This window comes from Tenebrio molitor, chromosome 3 (genome assembly GCF_963966145.1).
Source record: "Tenebrio molitor chromosome 3, icTenMoli1.1, whole genome shotgun sequence".
In the NCBI taxonomy this organism is placed as follows: Eukaryota; Metazoa; Arthropoda; class Insecta; order Coleoptera; family Tenebrionidae; genus Tenebrio; species Tenebrio molitor.
In genome coordinates, this window is record NC_091048.1 from 28,907,108 (window position 1) to 28,931,952 (window position 24,845).

At 38.6% G+C, this 24,845-nt stretch overlaps 1 protein-coding gene across 7 annotated transcripts; it reads left to right on the forward strand.

The window, feature by feature from the left end:
- Positions 1 to 1,187: 1,187 nt before the first annotated feature.
- Positions 1,188 to 24,283, forward strand: LOC138125763 (uncharacterized). Of its 7 annotated transcripts, XM_069041246.1 has the most exons (6): positions 1,191 to 1,349; positions 10,884 to 11,009; positions 15,378 to 15,509; positions 18,833 to 19,074; positions 21,729 to 21,951; positions 22,093 to 24,283. In XM_069041246.1, exons 3-6 carry the CDS (start codon positions 15,413 to 15,415, stop codon positions 22,602 to 22,604), a joined length of 1,074 nt encoding a protein of 357 aa, XP_068897347.1. In that variant the 5' UTR covers positions 1,191 to 1,349; positions 10,884 to 11,009; positions 15,378 to 15,412; the 3' UTR covers positions 22,605 to 24,283. The 7 variants fall into 7 exon arrangements, with proteins under 7 accessions (XP_068897352.1, XP_068897349.1, XP_068897347.1 ...); XM_069041251.1 differs by lacking the exon at positions 15,378 to 15,509 and having other exon boundaries at positions 1,188 to 1,349; positions 10,884 to 11,022; XM_069041248.1 differs by lacking the exon at positions 10,884 to 11,009 and having other exon boundaries at positions 1,190 to 1,349.
- The last annotated feature ends 562 nt before the right edge of the window (positions 24,284 to 24,845 follow it).

Consider the following 24,845-nt stretch of genomic DNA (forward strand, 5'->3'; position numbering starts at 1 on the left):
GGGACCGTCGCCACTCAAAACCCCGTTGAAATATTGACGATTTTTTCCCGAACCACCACAACCAAGTGGCAAGTGTATTCATCGAGTATTGATCAGAGAGTATACCTCGCGTTACTAATTTATATATCGAATCGATATGTTCCGTACAAGGACACGTCTTTCGTTGTTTTCGAATCATCGAAAATCCTCCATCTTACTCGAGCCTCTCCCAATAAACAAAAATGAAAATTGATGATCGTTGGTCGCGCTTTATACCACCATAAATTCTCGTGCGCATTCAAATAATTAACGCTTGACGTATGGTCTTAGGTCGGAAGATTAAGCTTTGAGACGTCGGATTTTATTAATTTATGTGGAGAAGGGACAAACGAAAGCTTGTTACGGGTGAAAAACTGGAGCTTATTTGGAACCCTCGCCGGAAGAGATCGTCGTGTTTTCCTCTTAATGTGACATCACGATTGCCGTCGATTTCTTTACGATGTGGAAATTACGTTCGGACCGTAGATAGCGAACCTTTATGAAACTGGATATAATAAAAGTCGGCAGCTTTCAGCGCGTAACCCAGATTTTATACTTACTCTGTGCAGATACAAATCTCTAATATTGACAGGAGCGGCGGTGGTCCCATTTTCACATTTTGAATCTTTGCGACACTTTACCGAAACTGTCGAAGAAAAACATCCCAGATCAAGACAAACTGCACGAGACTAACAACCCCTTTCGAATCCGAGATCCGCAAGTTGCATTTGCATCGATTCATTTCGTTGATGAATTCGGGGATTCAGGGACGAAAAAACCCCTATAAAATTTCAATCCTCGCCAATTATTTTTGCATCGCCCGTAAAGTGATTGCCTCGGATCAGTCACATCACCATCAATTATTCAATCATCTTTGCGGCACCGTACAATCGATACCGCCTTTAAGCCCTCCGTTATCACGAAAGACACGGCTCGCCGCAACGACCCGCTCCCAGAAAATTGAATTCATAAATTCGAAAACTTGACCGCTGGCCTGTTTCGAATCATCTCGGCCGGTTGAAAAATTCAAAATAACAACAACATCCGCTCGCCGCCGCCGCGGTCCGTCCGTTTATTAGGGGCGCGATTCCGTCCCACCCCCTTTTCGAACGGGTGTCGAATCTGAAGAAGTGTCCGAGTTTGCGCGAGACGCCGACTCTCGGAGGGAAAGTTGCTCGCGAGTTCCAAGTCAGTGTGTGACGCGTCGCGACGCCAAATACGACGCCCGACCGGACCGGTCACGTGTTTCGCGCGTTCCCACTCGAACTCGTGATAAAAAATTCACAATGACCACATCAGCCGGATTTTATTGAAGTTCCGGACGAATTAAGGTGAGCCACGAGTAGTGCCCCGTTTCTGGGAAAAAAAATCCTTTTTTTTTACCCTACCGGAATCAATTAATTAGGCGACTTTTGATACATTTTATTTTTATTTTAGCTTCCACCGGATGGTTATCTATATCCGGTGTGGCATTTCCATTCTATCGATTCCATTCCATTATGCATAATGATTGACACACAACAATTTTTTGTTGTTTATATTGTCGGGGACGCTAAACCGCACTTGATCCGGTTTAATTCCGGGTGATCCCGGACCGGTCGGTTTTCAGCCGCAAAAGTTTAGGTCGACTTGTCACCAGTCCTGAAGGCGCGTCCTCGCCCCGCTCCAATCATTTTCAAATGGAAGCTACTCGTAAATTCGAAAAAAAATAAATAAACAAACGGTCCACAATGCTATCACGAAGAAGAGAGAGAGCGCTTCGGAAATTTTATGTGTTTCTTTTTGTAACATTCGTAAAATCAAAGTTCTGGTTTGTTTAACGTTATAATTAAATCTGTGTTTTGGGTTTGTTCAACAAAGAAACAAACTGCGGTGTACATGTCAATGATATCACCGAAGTGTTGGTTTACTGTTACACGGCTTAATTAACTTTACTGTATCTTAATTAACGTTACATTAATTGAGTCAAAAACCGTCATTAGTTTAATTAAACTAGGTAAATTTTATAAAAATAAAAAATCAATTACCAAAGCGACAAATTAAACACTCAAACATTTTGCTTAATTAATATCCTTAATTAAAGCTAATTTTCAATCGTGTACTCGTGATAATGCAAGCGAATGAATTTGTAATAAAAAATTTGTATTAAAAAAGAAATAATGGAACAGCGTAGCAGTCTGCTGTTTATAATACCAGTAAAACAAAAGTTTTTACTGTCTACCCATGTCTAAAATATAAATGTATTAATTTTAAGCAATTTTTGCTTCTACTGCATCCAAATATCTGTTGCGAGCCCAGCTTAATTATAATTTCTTTCTTGAGAGAAAATTTTCTTCAGTAGACTTGACTCGTTCACGTAAAAATGTGAGTCTCAAATTCCTAAGTCGCACTACGAGAATAATGAAAATGTCTCCTGCCTTTTGTCCACTGCGACACTTCCAATCTGTTCGCCATTTACTCTTGTATACTTATGATTTTTTTACGAGCGCCGCCGATCGATAAAAATTAATCAGAAGCGGTAATTTATGATAACCGTCAGTTTATCGACGTCGTTCAGTTCCCGATGATTCGCCGAACGCTGTGCAGAAAACTTCCAATTACATATTCACTTATTTGTATCGAACTCGACGAAAACGACACAAATGAAATGTGGTAAGTTGATCACAATCACGTGTGTGAATTCGATCGTTATTTCGTTTGCGTTTACTTTTGACGGTTCTCCTTCACGGAATTAAGGTAATACACGATGGGAGTAGATTAGACGAATTATGTACAAATTTGATTTTAATGCATGGTCATTTGGGGTCCGTACATGTCAAACGTTTTATTAATGTTCTGGGGAGTCATTTTTCAGAATATTACCCAGACATCTGGTGGTTTACTACTTTCGGAGTAATTTTTAACACCGGTAAGACTGGTAAAATCCCACGGCACAAGAGAAATGAACAAATGATATTTCAGGAGGAAAAGAAATAAAAGAAAACTTTTTTATGAAATGCCATAAAATTTTAACATTTCTTAAAAGACTTCATTACTAATAAAATATAGGACAATAAAGTTCACCGAGTACTTTGTCAGTTATTCATGTACTTACGGACATTTCCAACTTCGAATTAAACAACAATAACCTATAATAACAGTGCTACATCGATTCGGAAATTAATCGAGTTGTGTCAGTGTTAAACCAACAACAAGTCTTCAAAATTCAAAATACCCGACTAAAATTAGAATTTACATTGTCTGATATATTCTCAGTAAATACGAGTATTATCCGATTCGCTTTTCGCTTACAAATAAAATCCCGTTTCATTGTTAACGTAGCAGTTATAACTAGACATTGTTAGATACTTTTTACGAAAAAGAAAAATGTAGGAACAAATATACAGGGTGTTAATTGGTTATAAATTTTAGGGTGAATTCCTTACGAAAAATGTGGCTTAAAACCTAAATATAATTTTTCGTAAAAATGAGTATGTAGTTTTCTCAAAAAAAAAAAAATGTAGTCCACTGTTGGAGAATTTCTCTAATTAGGTCATTTGTCTGCCTAAAATCGCATTAGTTTTGAATATATATATTTTTTTAAATTAAAGTTTAAACTTTGAATTGTTTTCTTTAAACCATTATTATTTCGCAGTATTTCAAAAAAAATACGGATATGCCAGAATACATTTATTTTTATTTTTTTATTTTTTTGAGAAAATACTCATTTTAACGAAAAACTTTATTTAGGTTTTAAGCCACATTTTTCATAAGGAATTCACCCCGAAATTTATTCCCATCCATTTACTAACACCCACTTACCAGTAGTACTAGGTATATGTTTAAAAAAATATATGATTAAGAACGGCTGTGAAGAATAAAAGTGTGGCTTAACTTGTAGGTATCACGCGTTCAAATGAAAACCTGGACTGAGTAGGCGTTGAAAAAAGTAAACCATTTGGAACAGTGTAAAGTTTGAATTTCCCGCCGCTTGACACGAATGACATTTGTTTACGTTTAATCGCCACATGATTGAACATGTTTGTTTTTAGCAAAGGGTGCCCTTAGATATTTGCTTCGAGAATAGGAATCGTTAGTTAGCTACGTTTTGCGACTTGTAGGTATTCTTGGATGCAAAGGGGATGCTGTTGACGCAAGACCTTCCAAAGGGCGAAAGATTGAACTTAACAAAGAATTAAGACATAATAATAACTTTGAATAATGTACGTGCCCATACGGCAAAAATCTCTGAATTTTACGGCATGATTTGCTCTCACATCCGCCTTATTCGCCTAATTTAGTTGTCTGACTTCCATCTGTTCCCCCAAATGTCAAGCAATTTTCCTCGGATTACGAGCTAAAGCTCGCAGTTGACGACGATTTTGAGGAGCATTATTAGAGAGGGATAGAGTGTTTTCAAATCCAAAAAGATTACGTTGAAAAATAAAAGTAATTTAAAGTAAAGTCATGATTACGTAGTTGGGGTATTTTTCGAATGAGCCTCATATATTCTTCTATTGCAACAAAATTTTCCCGAAACAGATAGGGAAGCTTAATATTTTTGACTAATTCAGAACGGAATTGTGTAAGGAAAATCGGGGACAGCCCAAAATTTACTTATTTATCTTCAGAATTATTCCAAGTACTAAGGGAATCTAGCACGGAACGATTGAAAAAGTTCAGAAATATATTACAGCTTGCTCCAGGCTCGGATCAGTTATTATAACAGTGGGTGGGATTAGTTTGTACTTTTAATATATTTGTTGAATAAAAAACGCAAAAAAAAAGCAACCACTATTACAGCTGACAATCTTTAAGGAACAATATTTCGGCTGTAAAATCGCAGAAGATAAAGTAAACAAGAAGGAGAAAGAAACAAAATGCTTTTTGTGAGAATGGTTGCCATCTGGCAACAGAAAATCATAATTTATCATCTCAAAAATAATACATGGGGGGTCAGTCGTAGCGTTACAAATGAACCCAAGGAAAATAGTTCCTGTCCCCAAACTGTTTTTTAGAATGCCATGGCATGCAACGACAAAAATGGGTTACGTAAATACTAAACGAATAATACTTAAATTTAACCTTAAATACGTTTACAAGCAATTGTCTACATACATCGTATACAGAAAGAAAAATATTTGAGAATTGTCAAAATTAATTGATTTTGCTTTACGAAACACAATAGCACCTCTCACAGGCGTCCATCAAGGGGGTAGCAAGGCGATTCGAATGAACTACCGCCAATAATCTTCGATTAATTCACCGCGTTACAACTGCCCCTTGTGCAATTGGCCCCACTCTACCATAACATTAAAATATTTTTTCGATTCATTCACCCCGTTACAACTGCCCCTTGTGACAACTGACCCCACTCTACCCCAGCATTAAAATAATGTCTTTTCATTTTAAAATGATCTCATCTCTACTTTTCGATCACAAAGCCCAATCAAACTAATTCAGCTATTTTCGTGGTTATTTCCGTCCGTAAAACTCTTACGTTATTTTTACCACTTTGTCTGGTCTCACTCTCCCAATTCTAATCTCGCCGACGCATTTCAAAACACCGACAGACACTCCACGCAACTCTCTTTTCAATCAATTCACCGACGAGTCGAAAATTACCCAAAACTCGACATCTTCCCCCTTCGTTCGCACCCCTTCAAAATCGAAACGATCGCATCGAGCCTTTCATTTTGATTAATCGAAACTCATCGAAACGTCAATGGTCCAGTTTCGAGAATTTCCGGATCCACAAAATGGACTGGACGTTTCCATTTTATCGTCGCATTGATCACGCCGACCCCTCCGCGTATTCCAAGGAATATATTCGATTTATCAGTTCAACAACCACCACCCCCGTGCGTTGATAACGACTGTTCAGGTTAATGACACACATTCCACCGGTCACGCCGTTCGTTGCAGCTTATCGATTCGAGTGCACGTGAAACTTCGCTTTTCCAAAGTTATTTGAGTCTTACCGCAAAATGTTTGATTTATTTAAGAAGTAATAGTGCACCGGTACACGACGGAAGACGGTGGCACGCCAGCGGAAATGCGACCGCATCGAAACTGCCACATCGAAAAGTGGGTCGAAAATTATCGAGAAACGGGGGAAACCCGATCCGGAAAAAAATCTCTGGCAGATGGCGCAATTGTGAGAAAAGCGCGCCACGAACGACGTTTATAATTGCTTTCCGTCCAGGACAATGGAAAAATATCAGTTCGATTTAGGTGAAAAACACGATCCTAATCAACTCATTACGGTTGGGACGTTTCTGCCGTAAATAATTCACTCTCGTGCACCAATTCTATTTCATTTACTTCGTGGAATTATTGTCACAGGTACAGGTAGCTAATTTGGGCCGACATTAATTCCGTCATTAATAACTTATCCACATGCGATCTAAACGACACCCCCCTTTTACACAGTTTGTTTTGTACAATGTCCGGCTACGCCCCACCCGGAATCACCTGATGCTATTTGTGTCATTCAGAAAAAAATTCGAAACAATTTTTTAAATTTGCAGATTTTAATAATAATTAATTTGAAATTCAAGGTTTTCACTTTCGGTTTCTCACCGAAGAGAACAAGTTTTTTGATCAATCAATCGTTGCCGTTGTTGCCGCGAATAAATTCGGATAACTTTTTTTCCGAAATTGCGTCAATCCAATTTTTCAGCGAACGCACACGGGAGTAAATGAAGTTGAAATTTAGCGGTTGCGTTTTGCGTTGGAGAGAAGATCAAGGGTTGTTTATGTTCGGTCTCGAACAATCGCATAAATATTTTAGCGGATTCTATTTATAATGCGTTTGTCTTTGCATTTTGAATCTTTCATGTTTATCAATATTTTTTGACATTTCGCCTTTGTCGTTTCCGTTGAAACAAACGATTTTAAATAATTAATAAACATGCAAGATTAATGAGAACTATCAAAATAAACCCACCGGAATGAATCGCAACCGAGCGCATTGTTCGAATCGTTTGCCAAGTGGCAATGATTATCAAGTACATATTTTTTTAAAATCTATTTAAAAGTTGTAAGATTTTATTGTCGATCTAGTTTCTCGGCCAACTGTTTATTCATTAATTCGTTCGAAAATAGCAGGAACGTTTCAATTGAATTCTAACTGAGAATTGTTTTCATTTTGAACCAATCTGTTCTCCGAGCGAAATGCATCAATACGACAATTATTATTGAACAGCTGGAACTTGTCCAAACCATAAAACAATAATAGAAAATAATAATATTTAACTTAATAACGCGCCGTGAAACAGGTCTTGGTCTTCGAACGGTACGCCAATACTTAAATAAATCAATAAACCATTCATCGCAAGTTATGGTTTGTTTGATATGAATGATTTAAAACTTCAACGGCTGTAACATTTTATCGATCGAGTCGAAGTGAAATATTTCGATTGGTCCGATTTCTAATTTAGCTCTTGGTGTCAAGGATGAAAATTCTTTTTCTCCGATTGTGTGCACAGAGACCCGGTAAGATATGCTGTTTGCAGTGAAAAGTAAAGAGGACTTCTCTCGGCGATTTTTCCACTACAAAAATTTTATTTGTCTCGTTCGAAGACAAATAATTGCCGACAAACACTACCGAATCAATAAACCCCCATCTTGTAGATAGTCTGCTTAACTAAGTCCCGCACCTTATTGACTCACCCAACCGAAACGTTATCTCGACTATATGAGCTTCCATCTTTAAACGATAACCCCCATTTAATTTTTTTCCTTCCGACTCTGAGTAGCTACAAGTCTTTTCCATTGAATTCCTCGACTGATTAATCGTTCGCAGACATCTTGATAAAGGCAAATGTCTGAAACCCCTTCGTTAGGTTCCTCTTCATAATACAATTAATTAACTGGCGGACGGGGAAAAGTAATTTATTTCTGTCCTAGAAACTTTCCTCGCGAAAGAAACAACAACGCCAAGAACATTTTGCGCGTGTTATTAAACATTTGGCAACGTTTCACTTCCATTTCCCCAAAAACGAAACAGCGTAAGACCTGAGCTTTACTTGTCCCGACAAAAAATGAGCTTTAGAGCAAGACAATCCACTTAAACCTTCCCTGACACACTATATCAACCCGATTCACGTTTTTCTATTATTCTTGGTGATTCTGCGAGATGCGAGAGTCCGAGATTAGTCTTGCGACATCTAGCAACTCTCGAGTCTCGACTCGCCGCACCCGCCGTCGAGCTTTTTAACCGTCGCAAAGACCAGCTTACTAAATTTAGGCCATCCGGCGCTTTACTGGCCGTTCCGGGTACTTTACGGAGCAATAATGCACACAATGTTGCAAACGCACGCGACACTAAAAAGTCGCATCAAAGGAAATTTAACGTTCGATGGATTTATAATCCGGTCGATATGCAAATATTTTTTTCCCACCGGATTGGCACATAAAAGGCGGGAAATCTTCTCGCCTGTCGGATTCCTGTCAGAACTGCCCCGGTTTGAAAAACGGTCGAAAAAGGGTTGAAGTCTCGACCAGATGTGTGTTATTTTTGTGCTTTTCAAGCCGACGGAAAGCCAGGGGAATGGAGAAGAGTTGATAATAAAATGAAAGCGACCGTGCCGGAATATGTTTGCGGCAGCGGAACGTTTATCTTCGTTTGAATGTCATAAATATCGAATTAAACGTTACGGATTGTCGATGTTAAATCCTTAACCGGTCGTAGAATTTTCAAATACATGTGGGGAGGGCGATTAATTAAAGAGGGAATTGCGGACGCGATTTGCAAGATTAAATACCGATCCTGGGGACAACTTATTAATCCCCGAGGAACGATCGTATTTTATTTTTATGGATGCAGGTGATAATTTCGTACTGAGGAATTTTCGCTACTGTTCCAGGTAATGCACCTGGCCTGCTTCAAAATATTTTATAACATTCTCTATCGATTTATTGATGATGCGGTAATTCACCGTAATGACTAATAATAATCATTTTGTTTCGTAAAGTATGAACGACATTTATACACAATTCTGTTAGACGCAACAATTATTTTTGATCATTTACGTCTTTACGTTTTATCTCTAAAAGAAATCAATTTTCGATTTAATCGATCAAAATCAGATATAATTTTGACAAAACGAAGACTTAAATTAATACACTAGAATTCTGAAATGGAAATAGTTATTAACAAACCAAGTGCGGGAAGACGATGTTCCCGCATGAGCGCATTTTTGGACGAGTCGATTGTGAACGCACCACCCGTCGTCAATCTGCACAGTAAAAATACAAAAACGCAAAAAGTAAAGTTAGCTTTAAACAGCTGATCCGTGATCTCTAATCCGTGGTGCGTTCACAATCGCCTCTTCACTTTGAGGTGAAATTTAAAAAAACACGATGCACACTGTATGTATGCGCCAAAAAAATGTTTGTGTTTCTTTCAAGAAACAAACCCGTTTTTACTTAGTTGACCGTGCTAGGTCAGGTAGAAATCATGATTAAACATAATTTAAATAAATTTGCCTGTAAAAATATAATTTGTTATTCCACATGACCTGAATCTCGTCTGCTCATCTGTCTGGCGCTTTTTTGTAAGGTTGCGAAAATCATTTCGCCCCACGAAAGTATTTAATTATTTGTCCGTTTTTCATAAACGAAGCGAAACTTTTTTTTTTGAGAAAAACGATAAATCAAGTTCCCCAAAAAGTGCCCGAAAAACTTGTTTTCCCTCAACCGATTCCCGATTAACGCTGCAAAAATTAATTCATGAGGGCTTTCAAACTGGAAGCCATTAGGCATTTAATCTTACAAAAGACACTTGAAATTTTAATTACGCTCAAAAGTGAAACGTTATTTCCAACTTATTTAATATTAATAACTAGGTAGTTTTCGTAAAGCTCCAGTTTTCAGACGAAAGCCTCCGTTTCAGCTAAACCGATTTATGTCGCCCGGAGCCGCTTTATTTAGTGGGACAACGCAAAGTCGCCTTACGAGATTTTTTACTGATTCCTGAAATGTCAAAACTAAGCTCGATTATTATTATTAAGCTTCCACGTGAAAGCGAACGACTTGATCCATTTAACTTTCAAGGTTGTTTTCCGAAGACGTTTCGGATTTCAGGCGAGTCTCTTTAAAAGTTCTCCTGACACCACAAACCCATTACTGAACACTTAATTACTCTAATAAGACATTTACCGAACGTGCTTACAAGAAGGACGCCACAACGGGGAAAAAAGAACGCCACGGTGACACTTGCTTAATGACGAATGTGGGACCGGCAAAAACTTTTTATCACCATGAAAAGCGCGTAGTTTCGTGTTAAATGCTTAAACTACGTCACTCGCGGGACCCATAAACGAATTTGTCGGGTCAGAGCGGGTCATTGTCATGAAGGTGACACTTTTTGCACACCATCATTTACGAAATTGCCCGTGGGATTCCCTCGTAAAGGGGAAAAGTTTAACGTCGCTCGTGAAAAACCTAACGGAAATTCGTGCTTTGACGGTCATCCCCGTACGGGCGTGTCGTCGACGAAGAAAAGCGCAAATGCCAAGTCGATTGCGCTCGGTGCAGTATCGTCGGCACTTATTCTTCTGAATTACTCGTACAGATGTTGGGGCATTTTCCGACGGACATCTCGAAATGCGAAAAGCGTGATTTATATAAAACTAGAAGATGCAGCGCACCAAGGAACCGAGCGGAGGAGCAATAAAAAAAACTCACTCAACGACCGGAATTTTGAGATCAAATTTCTTCCACGTTTAAAATAAAACGATAAAGTCTTTTTTATTTTTAAGTTTCTTGCGTCACAATTCTTGTCCTAAACGAAAATAACCGTAATTTAAACATATGAAAGGGGAAAAGCTGGAAGAGATCTGGAAGTAGTGTGTTGATTTATGTGAATATTTCTTTTGCAGATCACACCCTGGGGGTTCCACAAGTTGGTGAGCCCTCTCGACGACGCAAACCCGACGGACGGGGCCGCCCGAGGCCCAGCAAACGTCCGTCCCTGGACACCACACCAGACGGCCATGTGCACGCCGGTATACCGCTCATGTAAATCAAGCACATTACTGTATAATAACACGACCGCTTGCCTGAAATCATTCATCCCCATATTTGTCCATGGATGGGTGCGAAATCGAGGGCACTCAGCCCCACGCTGAAATTTTCACGGGAATCTCACATACATATCAATTTCAGCCGACAGCGTAGGTGCGAACGATTTTCATAAAGGTTTTAATACGGCCGAGAGTATCGCCATTACCTCGGTAATAAACTTGGGTGAGGTTCGTCTTTTTTATGCATGTGCGCCAGTTCTGTTGGCTCTGCTTAATATTTCATCGTTGAACAAAAATGACGCCGCAAACGCTGAGCGAGTCAAAAAGGCGATAACCAGAGGCGCTCGGTTCATCATTTGTTGAACGAACGAGCAAACCGAAAAGAGATCAAAATAAAGTGTTGCTCGAATGTGATCCGCAACTGGTCGGAAAAAGATAAAATTTATAGTATGTACAAGAAAATCAGTGCAAGTTGAATAATAAGTGCTGTGCTCTTGCGATGAAAATTTTTTTTGTTCGATACCTCCCTAGACAGTGAATCTGTATACATGGTTACCAGTAGGTGAAGTTTTCACTTTCGCTCATTCTCTTTCGCTCACGCACAATTGAAATTCGATTTTATGAAAAATAATTTGTAGGTATATTGAAAATAATAACCAATACAAAGTTTTGTAAACATCACCCCAAATCTGCTATTGAAAGATTTAATTTACCACGCGAAAATGGTGGCAGGGGTTTTTCAAATCTAGAAATTCTACAACATAATCAAATTGCTTCACTAAAAAATTATTTTCTTAATAGAGCTCGTGATAATACTTTTTTTAATGCTTTGGTTTCAGCGGATAAAGGCTACACACCTTTAAATTTAAGTGATAATATAATTTCAGATATTGTTGAGCCAAATATACCTGACACTATAGCAAATATAAAACAAAAGTCTTTACATGGGAGATATTTTAAAGAGCTAGAACAGCCAGAAATTAATATTCAAGCTTCTCATGCATGGCTTAAAAAATCAAATATTCATCCTGAGACTGAGGGTTTTATATTTGCAATACAAGATCGTGTTATAAATACAAGAAATTATAAAAAACACATATGCGGTTTACAATCGATCATTGATAAATGTAGGATTTGCGGAACTGAAGGGGAAACCATTGAACATATCATTTCTTCTTGCACCGTTTTGGCTCAAAGCGAATATAAAAAACGTCATGATATATTCGCAAAAATTATACACATGAATTTAGCTGTTAAATTCAATTTATTAAAGGATACACAACCACATTACATTTATAAACCAGAAAGTTGTTTAGAAAATGACAATTACAAATTATATTTTGATCGGACAGTTTTAACTGACATTCACATTAAGCATAACAGACCAGACATTATTATTTTAAATAAACAACAAAAGCAAGCATATCTTTTAGAAATAGCTGTTCCAAATTCACACAATATAACACAGACATATAATACAAAAATTAATAAATATTTAGAACTCTCCGTTGCTATGAGAAATCTTTGGTGTTTAGAAAAAATTTCGATTTTACCATTTATAATTTCAGCAACAGGAATAGTACCCCAATCTCTTTTTAAAAATTTAAAAATTTTGGACTTAGAGAACACATTGGTGGTTGAAATTCAAAAAGGTATATTATTATACTCATGTCACATCGTGAGGAAATTCCTTAACATTGACACAGAACATAAAACACAAAAAAGTCAAAATGCGGAGGCGAGACGCCGGTAATTATGTTGATAAGCACTGCACTATTACTTGATAGTATTATCCGTAATAGTGTATGTACTCCGGCAAAATTGCCGTGCCGCCGGGTGGAGGTGGGATAGGAGAAGCTATTTCAACGGCGCGTCGCAAAAAAGACAGAAACAATCGGAAATATTTGGACAATATTACGAAACATTGGAATGAGAAACAAGTTAGTGTTTTTTTTTTTTCATTTAAAATGAAGAATTATTGAACTTAACATTATGCAACAGTAATTAATCAAAATGTAACAAAACTGTTAGCTAACCGGTTTCTAAAGGAAAAACTTGGTACATACCGGGTGGGGCATCGGTTACGTGCAGGCAAGAAATCGCAACTTTTAATTAATTAAAATTAGCGATATTTTATATAAATACCTAACTAATTATTGATAAGGTATATTTTAGAATTTTTAAAAACATTTTTGTTAATAAATAAGGCCGTAACAGTTTTGTTAGTTTTCTGATATTGTTAATTTACCTATAAAGATTTTACACTAAATGAATCTGTACCTGCTAGCGCATCAAACCCTGGTGTCACAATTACAAATTTTGACTTGCTTGGCTAAATAATTCGCTTTTTATTTAAACGCAAACCAGACGCGTGATTTATGGCAAAATGGTATAATTTGCCAACAAAAGGATCATTCACTAGTAGCCGCCAGTTTTGTAGCCTCTTATTTACAGCTTTGCTATAAAATTGACACCACAAGTAGCAGGTCATAAATAAAAAGTTAAAATGTAAATTTGCGTTTAATTCAAAATCTAATTGGTGTTTTTTTTCCGCTGATTTCGTAAATAATTATAGGAGGTGAATCTAGGTAAGTCAGAGTAAAAATCAGAATTTGACTTTTTGGTTGAAATTTGCTTTTCTTGTTTTTTGGCTTTGTAAGTGAAAAATTAACAAAAAATTATGAAATGTACCTTACCAATACCCAGGTAAGAGTGAAAAATTTCGACAATTTTATTTAATTGCGCGTAACCGATGCCTCTCCCGCTTACCAATTAATTAAATTGCATAATTAAATGAAGGGATACACATATTCATGAAAAAGGATGTCTTGTACCAGAACATTAAGAACAACAAAAATTTATCTCGCTATTGAGTATAGATTTTCTTTTTAATACAAAAAGTGTCAAATTTTGAGATAAATTAATTTTTTTTTTAATTTTTTTTTTCAAGAAAAATCAGCAGTAGATTAAAAATTATAATTAATAATTACACGTCAAAGTTATTAATTGTTAGTTTAATGTTTCCACTTTTTCCGTATGAATGAATTAATTTATATATTTATAACTGTACAAAGTGCTCAAAAAGAAAATAAATCAGAACAGAAGTTGCAAATTATCGGTCATGTCGTAGCAGAATTCTATGCAATTAGCTTTCAATGCATGGGCGCAGACAATTTGTGGTCTCAAACGCTACTTTAGAATAAACTATACCTCATGAATTTTAGACGATGGAATTATTATGGCGCATTTTATTATTAAATATTATCTGATAATGAAGAACATTTATAAAATAAACAAGAGCAACATTTTACATTCGTAAGAATGTGTAATTTACCAAATTTGCCAAACGCGACGCCACTCTAAGCAGATTTTTCGCTGAAATGTCAAAGAAACGTCAACGATGTGCTGTTTTTAACCTAGAAAATAACTTTTCGGTCAAGTTTACAGACGTTTACTGTAATTATAAGCAAACCCACAATTATCCCAGGATAAGTGGTAAGATGGGTTTAATATATTATATATTTATACCACTGAAGAAACCGTGCATACCAAGTATAATTATGCGTACGATAAATCTGAGACAGACGTTTCGATAAAACAAAAGATGAGGTAGCACTCGTGCTTTGTTTTCTTTTTGATCATTTGTACAGTCCAGATATTTAAATACAAATACGATGTTCGAGACGATCAAGTTCTGGCTAATATTCTAATTCGACAAAAGAACTATTTAAGGGAGAAATTGTTAAATTTGTGTTAATCTTTGAAAGAAATTCTCTTCCTTCAAGTCCACTCGTTGCAACCTTTCTCAAATTAGACTTGTCGGATGTGTCCAATTTCCATTTTAATTTAAATCGAGAAAATGTACAAAATGCAGAATCCACCCCGCGACAGACCGCTGGCGAACCGAGACCACTATCTGCACATCGCGCACACACCCCCTCAGAAATTTCCATGAAACCCCCATATATCACTTCCAACGACCGGTGCGTATAACAACTTCACTCACAATGGAACCAACCCACGAAAACGTGCCGTCGATATTTTACGATCGCGGGGCGTTTTTACTAGTCTCCGATCTCGCACCTTCATCACTCACCGCAAATTACTGCTTAGCAGATAGTTTTTGCAAGTGTACTTGTTTTAGTCGAGAGAAATGGTCCTCGATTTCCTCTAATGAACCTCGACAAAGGGGACGTGACGTTGACGTCTCTCGATTATCTCTCCATCCCGAGAGTTCGTCCTTGCAAATCCTGCACACCCTTTGATCGGGAGGACGCGACACGCGTAAACGGAGCGTTTCCAAGTGCCCTGTCGTCTAATTACTGTTCATGATCGAGTGTGATTTTGCAGAGTGGGACGTGGGCCACGGTGGCATCTCACAGAACATGGAGGTGGAGGTTCGCGAAGAGGCATCGCCTGGAACCAGGTCGGGAGACTCCACCGCGCTGCTGGTCAACAACACGCCTGCTTATCCCGTGGCAGGTAAAAAAAAATCTTGCAATTATTAACCTTGAACCGACGCGTAAGTGGGTGCAGACAAAAACAAGGCAATTTGCAGATGACAAAGCGAGCCTTAAAAATAACCTTTACTAACGGGAAGGGTCAATATCGGTGAATTGTAAATGTTTGTCCGCTGCCGGTCGTTTTAACAAATTGGGTTCACTCTGACGCGGATTCTGCAACCACCCGAGCGGAAAATAGAGAAAAATGTTTAATTAGTTCGAGCTTAGTTCGCACCACGATTTTAAGCAGCGGTCTTAACGCTGAAATTGTGCAACGTTAAGAAAAAAAAATCCCCACTGTTTCAGTCTGACGTTAAGTACTTGCGCCAACTTATGAAGTATACCTATATTATGTAGCTACAGAATAATCTTTTAAAATTGGTCTGAACAAAGGGCAAAGTGTACATAATTCTCTGAAACTGTAATATTCCCAGCGAGTGTTCGTAAAATAAACTTCGCACGTGAAGCCCCAAAGGAGTTTTAATTTGTGAATACAAACGATCCCAAAAAAAAACAAACGAAATAACAATTCAAAAACGAAAAACAACGGTGTCTTTGGCACCGACTGGTTTTTCAAGTTCGCAACGACAAATTCACCACCGGCAATAACCATTAATCAAAGACACGTAGGTATAATAATGCTATTACAATAAATCAATAACCAAGCCGGGAGAACAGCACAGACCTGTAACATTCAGAGTGTGGCTTTTTGAGAATCCCTAATGGGTCCACGATCGAGTTTCCCCAACATTCGACGCAGTAAGCACCTATTTCTGACCACGGGAAAGCTTTTTGTTTCAAATTCAACAACGAACCAGCCACCGTTTCTCAAGATTACGAAGTCACAAAGACCTTCTTAGTAATAATAGTGCGGTAAATCAAACACGAAAATCGATTTCGTATTAGCTCACCCCTTTCTCAAATATCCCCTCGCGTTGCCGCCGCCCCCCGCTGAAAACACCAGAATGCAATGTTTGCACATTTGCGTCCATATTACATCTAGCGTGTCTCGTAGATCGGAGATGCACCTGCAGCTAAATCTTAACCTTGACACTGATACACAGATGGGAGATTTGGAGATTTTGTTCAAGCTGACGTATCGAATTGATCTGCGACGAAATTGCGTTTAATCCGACGCATTTCAACAAAACGAATTTTATGCGAAATCATGACAACACAATTAAAAACAGAAATTACAGGCTTTTTGAATGTTTCCGCTCCAGAAACTCTTATTGTTGCTGCGGGCAATTTAGCCATTTTGACAATTTATTTAATTGGATCGGAATTAAATAGCCGTCCCGCAGTACTTTGTTCCCGCGTTAACTTTTCCGTTTGTCCTGGGTACCACGACACATTCCCGAGCCGGAAACTGCAGGACGACTCATCAAACCGATATAATGTTGACATATGTTAGTCGCATCGATACAGATATGAAATTAGTCCCAATTATTTTTTTTTTGTGAACAAACATTTGCTTCCCGTCAACATAAAAAACATTCGTATAATTGCCCCTCGTTCGTACGCCGCGATTTACAACGCTCCGGGTGAAGTTCCACTATAAATAACGACGCAACTCCCAGGAAGAGCCCTATCTGTTAACGTAAAACAAAGATAAAAGCACTTCATAAATGTATCCCCGTATTGTAAGCAACGCAATATGGCGCAAAGTTTAAAGCTCATAATAATTATTGAGCTTATTACTGGCACATTGTCGTCCTTCGCGAGTCCCAGGAGTCGTCGAGCTTATTAGATTTTCATCATTCTCCCCGTCTCTGTCGTCGGTCATTAAATTCGGCGCAAATTCATTAAAAATGATTGACGGCTCTAGTAAACAGCGATACTTCACTATTGCTCATTTTGAGGTCCCGGCAAATAATTGAAAAACTTCTCGTCTCCGGTGCGCAGAACGTCGCTCCCCGACACGAATATCACGTTTACTTCCAGGATTACAAAGCTCGGGACAATTGAGTCTGATTTATTCTTTTATTGGAATAGTTTTAAATCAAAGGAAAGTCGAGACGAAGATTGTCCAGAGATACGTCGAATTGTTCCGCATTTCATGTAGGGAAGGGCCCGAGAGACAATACCTTATGGTCCAGGGCGTTCCTCTTGTCTGCTTTCTCATCTAACATAATTACGTATCCGAATTATCACCCAACATGGAACGGCGTCTTGAAGAATATTTCGAAACAAAGAGAACAGTTAAGATAACAAACCTAACCTTCCCCCTTTCCAAAAAAAGGGATAAAAATAAAAAAGCTGCAGACAGCCAGCCGGTGACAGCGAACATTTTATCCAAACTCATCAGAGATCTCTGCAGATATACCTAATAAATTCAAGAATTTTCACAATGATGACGGGTGCATCGTTAGGAGTTGTTATCAAAACAATTTGATTTTTTACGATTTACGTAGATTGTTAGATTGCACGTATCCTCTGACGTCAATTGCACATTTCATAAAATTAATGAGAACCTAATGTATACATTTAACGGTGGGAACACAATATTTTGTGTTGACATGTATTTAAAATCCTCATGCGAGCAATAAAATCAAACATTAAAATTAAGCTAAAGGCTCCACCTTTTGACATTCTTCAAATCTGACGTCCGACGTTCCTCCGGCTGTTACAAAATGTCAGCCCTCATAGTATGAATCCGTCTTTGGTCGATGTCGCTCCCCAAGCTTCAACTTATCACATCGCCAATAATCACCGTCAAAGTCCAACGAGGGGCAATTTCCCACCGCTTCCATCAACAACAAACTACCCAGATTGGACGCGAACGAATCGGGACGATTCCAGACGAGGCGTCCCGTCTACCACTCGAGCTAAAGGAAAATGTCCTTCTCGAGGAGATTTTGTTTTCATTTAAGCTTTTAGCGTAATGTAGCGGTAAACGCAACCGTTCATCCTCTCCGGCATCTGGTGTGCCACTCTTGCAAACATTGCCACCACTTCTATTTCCATCACGTTAAAAGACGATGTCTTCAATTATTCAACCCATACTTCGACCCCGACCGTTTAATATTTTATGGTGGGGAGGCATGCAGTCGCGTGTCACGAATTATTCAAAATTACAACTAAAATGCCATAACGTTTCGTGAATTTTTCAGACGATTCTTGTTTTAAAAATTCCTAGCCGGTCCCTTTGATAATTGATGTTTGTTTGAATGGTGGGACCACGTCATTCGAGAAACGATCGATCGCAAATGTTTAAACACCGTGAATTAAAATTTAATTTACCAGAAACGAAAAAAATACCACTGACGTAGAGCGAATTTTTGAAAATCCTTTTTCTTTTAGACGGACCAGTGGTGATAGTCCGTGTCGAAGAGGTGCTGCTCGTGGTCCTCGTCCTGATGATCTGGGTGGCGGCCATAGCGCTCTTCTTCAATCGCTGGGGCAAGATCCGCATGCTGGAACCTTACCAGCCCAAGTTCCACCAGCAACCCCATCGACCGTCTTGTCCGCTGGCCCCGCTTAGTCCACCCGGAATCGCCCCTCAAGTGAGCAACACATTGCCCAGGGCGCAGAAACCGACAACTGTACGTTCTAGTCATGCGTAGATTAATTAATTACTAGAGCACCTCCACAGTGTTTTGTTAGATAGATAAATCGGAACCGGTGGAGCGTTCGATGGCTTACAGAAAATTGACAGCTTAATCGACGTAACGTGTTACACGAGGATACACCAGTTTACATCCTGCCAACGGGTTTCGCACAAATAAGCCCTTTGTGCGTGTTCGTTCCGGCAAAACAAAAAAAAAAAAAACAACCAATAAAGTATTCAGCTGCACCCGTTGTATTTTTAGAGGTTTTTTTTTTTTGAAAAAATTCTGGTCAAACGACCGTATACGATCCCCCGATTAGCCAAATTCGCCGTTTTGATAATAGTCACGTAAACGACTCAGTTCATGTTTCCTTCATTTCTTTAAGCCATCACTCGTTCTAATTAAATAAACGTGAACACCGAGCCGATTTAATTAAAAACGCACGCTAGAAGTGTAGAACGGTACGTTTCTCGTCCACTGGCACAACATCCTAGTTTGTAACAATTCCTCGTCCTGATTATCTCGCCCTCGTCACACTTTAAATGGAAAATATCCACAACGCGACGCTCCCTTTAAACCGACCACCCCCCACGAGGCGATTTAATCGCATTAGCGTCGACATTTTTGCATAAGCTGCACCACGTTTAATTTACCATAATTGCAAGCGAGCCAGCCAGTACAGCGTCCGCTTATCGTGTTTATTTTCCGATCGAAATGTGATTAGAATATATCCGATTTTTGGTTTTATGCGAACGGGATTTCGGAACGAGATCCCGACATAAAACTGTCGGGGCGGGAGCTCGACGTTGCCCTCTTTAATCCTCCTGTTTTATTTCGCGACGTCCTCCTCCCACGTTCGGGGAGAGAATGTGACTGTTCGGAGAAGAAAAAAATGCAACTGCAACGGATTAGCGCTACGAAAAAGGACAAAGCAAAACCCTTTGTAGTTTTTACTCCAGGTTTTTCATTTTTAAAACCGTCACCTCGCCGCCTCCTATATTCAATAATGCCGTCGACAAAATGGATTTCCCAGAAATCTTTGCCCAAGTAAAAGTGTATTTTCTGCTTTTATGATGAAAAGATAAACGAGCGGAGAGAAAGGAGAGCGACAGAGCCAATATGTACGCCTCTTCGCTGTTTTCGGTTTAATTTCGTCAAACTAAATGGGCGACCATAAGGTGTTGCCATAAAGAACATTTTAACGACTTCTTTTTTCGTTGCGGGGGGTAAAGATTTATCTTTTTTGCGACGTCAATGCAAATTTAATGCGAACACCTTCAACATCGTGGTATGGGTGAAATTACCCAAAAAGGTCGCGACCTTGATTCCAATAACTTATTAATCATAGATTATTTCAGGTTTAATTTATTCTTTACGCATTCATTCAGACCGAGCGATCTTGAAACAACACTGCATGCATGCGTGAGTTGGTATAATCAAATAACTTAAAACTTTATTGAGCTTGTTTTAAATTTTTTTCTTAATTTTGCAATTTTTTTTACCAAGATTAATTGCTTTCATTTAAAAAAAAACGTATTCACAAGGCTGAATTTCGATATTTCAATGTCAGCAAATGAATTTTGATACGAAAAAAGTAAAACAACAAAAAATCTTCTTCTGATTGTCATTTTTTCCTTGGCAGCTCGCTAATTGTTTTGGTTTAATTGTCGCTGACCGGTCGAAGTAAACTCTTTGTTTTTGGAAAAAAACCCAAAAAAATCTGATCTATCTTAATCCTTAACTGATTTAGGATTACTTTGTTGGTAGAAATTCAGCCTTTTATATTTAAAAACCGATTTTTCAGGAAATTTCTCCAGAGGTCATTCATGACACATGAGCATTTAAAAAAACGACAATTGCGCGGAGACAGATCGGAGCAGAAAAATAAAAACTATCGGAAAATGTTTGTTTAAAAAAAAATGAGTTTTCGAAAAGCTCAGCGGGAAAGAAAATATCTCCATTCTTCCAAACTTTCTGTGCTCCTGTACATTTCATGTATTCCGGTCTCCAGACCGTAAACGGAAGAATTTCAAAATCAATGTCAATTAGTGCGATTCTGTTTCAAAATTTAGCAATATTGTAAAAACATTGATTTTGCATAGATCAAACCAATCAACAGCTTCATATCATAGCAACTACAACCTTGTTCTATAGCAATATTGGTAAATTATAAAACAGAATCAGAATCGTACCAATTATCGTTCTTAATGTTGCAATACCGTTGCTTCAGCAGTGGAAACTTATCAAACAATTATTAGGTGGCCTACATTTGCATAACATATTATAACATAACAACGTTTAATAATTAAGGTGAAGCGAAAAATAATTATTTGCTAAAATACCATTCTGAATTCAAGGTCGTATTTATTAATATTAATAATCCTACAAAGTAAACAATTAAGCAGGCATTCCCTACATCAGAATTGGGGAAAAACCGTAACAACTCCATTATCCGGTAATGACAAAACTAATTAATGTTTGTACAATGATTACCTTTGAAGATTCAATTTCCGCGCTAACAGGAACCAAGCAAAAAATCATTAAATAATGAATGCACGTTGTGAATATTTTCCATCTTTTTTTTGCAAACTGTGCGGACCAACTTTCCACCGAAACGTTCATTTACACCGTATGAGATTCACTTGCAGCAAAGGATGTCCTTTTCGAAATACAACGTCAACGCCATGACTGACCCTTTGTCAGCCCTTCCGTCGCCCATAATCCGACGGCCGAGACAAAACTCGGTGTTCGTAGGAAGCTCGACGATGGCCATCCTGAACCCACCCCCGCGCCGCGTCAAATCCGCCATCGACATCCAACACTTGGTGGTGAACGAGCACAGTCCCACATCACTCACAGGTAATAGAAAAGGTACATATCGCACTGGCACAATTACCGCACCCCCTTCACGACGAGGGGCGAGAATTCGTACTATCCCAAACGAAAAACGTTCGCATTCTCGTCCCGCACGCCTCGGTTCGTATTAATCTGACGCAAATTCGCCCCTTTCAGGCTCGGTCATTCCCATCCTGAACCGCGACCGCCGTCCCTCGATAACGATAGACCGCCCCCGCCATCGGCCGTCCATCGCCGTCGTCGAACGGCCCCCATCCCAACGTTACCGCCGCTCCTCCTGCTTCGTCGAGAGACCTTCTCGCCAGCACCGCAACTTCATCAGTTTCGACCACCCCTTCAGCGATCGCAAGACGTCGATAAGCATCGAGAAGCCTTCGTGCAGCCACCATCAGCCCATCATCAGTTTCGAAGCCCACGTCGAACCCGCCTCCGTCAAGGTGGACATGACAGCGTCCAAACTGCCCAAGGTGTCGCGCAGCTTCGAACAGCCGCCGAGAGAACGGTCCAAGCCGGAGAGGATGGCCACCAGCTTGGACGTCAGCTCGGTCAGCTTCGACAGACGCTACAGCATCCCCGAAGAGGACAGATCGTCGCCGGTCTTCATCTGTCTCGACGAATCCAAGATAACGGCTCCGCTGCTCGAGGGACTCAAGAGTTCGGACGTTTGATCGTCGAGGAAACACCGACAAGGACCCGAACACACCACAAAATGTATTTTTGTATCGACGACGTAGCTTTAACTCAGTTGGTGCTTCAGAGATTATATTTTCTATATGTAAAAGAGATCGATGGGTTTGGATTTTTTAAACGAAGAAAACGATCGAAACAATTTTGGAAACTGGTTTGTTGTTATGCACAAAGTGGACCTCCAGGTGGGCTGGACTCGCGAAGAAGTGTTTGTCCTACTGAAAAACGTCACGTTTCCAGTCCTACGTTTTGGAAAATAATCGAAACACCAACACATGGGAAACTGGGACGAAATCGTTCGCAGGACAAACATTTGCAAAGCCTAGCCCGCTCGATGCGCCTACACAAAATTGCTCAAAACCCATGGAACGCTAAACGTTTACAGAGGCATGCCTTTCTACTTAAAACTATTCGATCAATTATAAACGTCGAAGCTTTAAAACTGTACAACGTACGCCATTATTCTTCAAAATGTTCACACCTCTATCTCTACGAAATACTTGTACACATAATCATTTCTTTGACGATACTTATCCTCTTATTCCATTCAGATATTTATCGTAATGTAATATTATTATATCATGTTTTCGCGACTGTAACGCGGTGGTTTGGAGACAAAGCAAATAATTTTTGGCACAATTCCATCCGATTCGTACAACAATAACACAATGTATAGGGATGTGTTAGGGTGTATTGTATTTTATTATATATTGTGATACATTTATACATTGCTTGTAGGACCAAAGTCGCTTTGTCCCATTTCATGTACTTTGCAGAAAGAAAAAAATGTTGAAAATTACCGCAATTATCGACAACCGCGACCATTTATTCATATGACAACCATTGTTTACGGCATTTTGATTTATCCTTTTATCGAATCTACGCATTTGCTCGGCGTAATACTTGACATATCTGCACGACAGGGTCGAATGAAGTAGTCGCAATTAAGATTAAGAAGACAAACATGTGCCGCCGACGAGCATTTGAATCCTCCAGCGTCGGCTCGGGAATGCGCCACGGTACCGACATTGTTCGAGCTTTCATTTTAGAAGCGAAATCGTTTCGAAATTTATCATAACGTCGGCGATATTAAAAAAATCCCCAACCTATCGAAAAATTTTAAGTCTCGTTTCAACAATCTGATGCATGCCGACGACGCGAACGTACACATTTTGTGACGTGGGACAAAGCGGCCGTTTTTAACAAAAGCACTAGAAATGAAATATTGATCGTATAATCAAAATTTCATAAAGCTCTACTTATTCTGGGACCTAAGTGTAGATTGTATTTTTAGATAGTGTTCGATTTCGATATTACAAATGTGTAAATAAACATATTGATGCCTATCAGAAATAACGGAGAGAGAGGTATCTTGATGCCGTACGAACTGTCGAGAAGTGATGAATATTCAAACGACAGACAACGCCGGAACTTGCGACGAAATGTCGCGATTTTTTAACATTTTAGACCAAACTGATACATATTCTGTACATTAATACTATTACAAAAATATTGTAGAGACGTTAAGGTGCGTATTTGAATTATTATTATCATCATGATTATATATTGTATGTACTAATAAACATTATTATATTAATGTACTGAACTACATTGTTATAATAAATTAGTTACGACCGTCTTAATAAACTGCTGACAAAAACACGATTCGATTCTTCCACCTGACCCAAACACCCCTAAAATCATAAATCTTGATTGCGTCGAAGACGCCGCGCCGACCGAATTAAACCCCAAGTAATTTGGACCGGAATTATTAAGCCAAATGGCCGATGTCTGTAATGTTACAGAATAGTACAAGATTAATTATAACCATAACACAACCGCACGAATGTGCAGTAATATATTCGTATTTTAACAGCTGCGGTCAAAACACAGTGTAAAATTATGTATGATCCCCAGAAAATTTCTTCATTCCAGTTAAACACCAAATCTCATTTTCCAAAAAACGTTTTATTTTGTTTGTCAAATATTCGGAAAACCTCAACTCAATACGTGCGTGAAAACGTAACGATTGCATTATAAGGGAAATCTGTTAATATTTTTTCTAATCTCTAAAGAAATGAAAAATACAAATTTTTATCGAAGATTAATACAGCATTTATTACTGTGACGTAAGTAATAAAATAAATGCTATAATTCAAAATCAGATAATTTTGCAAATAAGGTTAAAACTCCAGTTTATAGAAAGAAAATTACAAGTTATT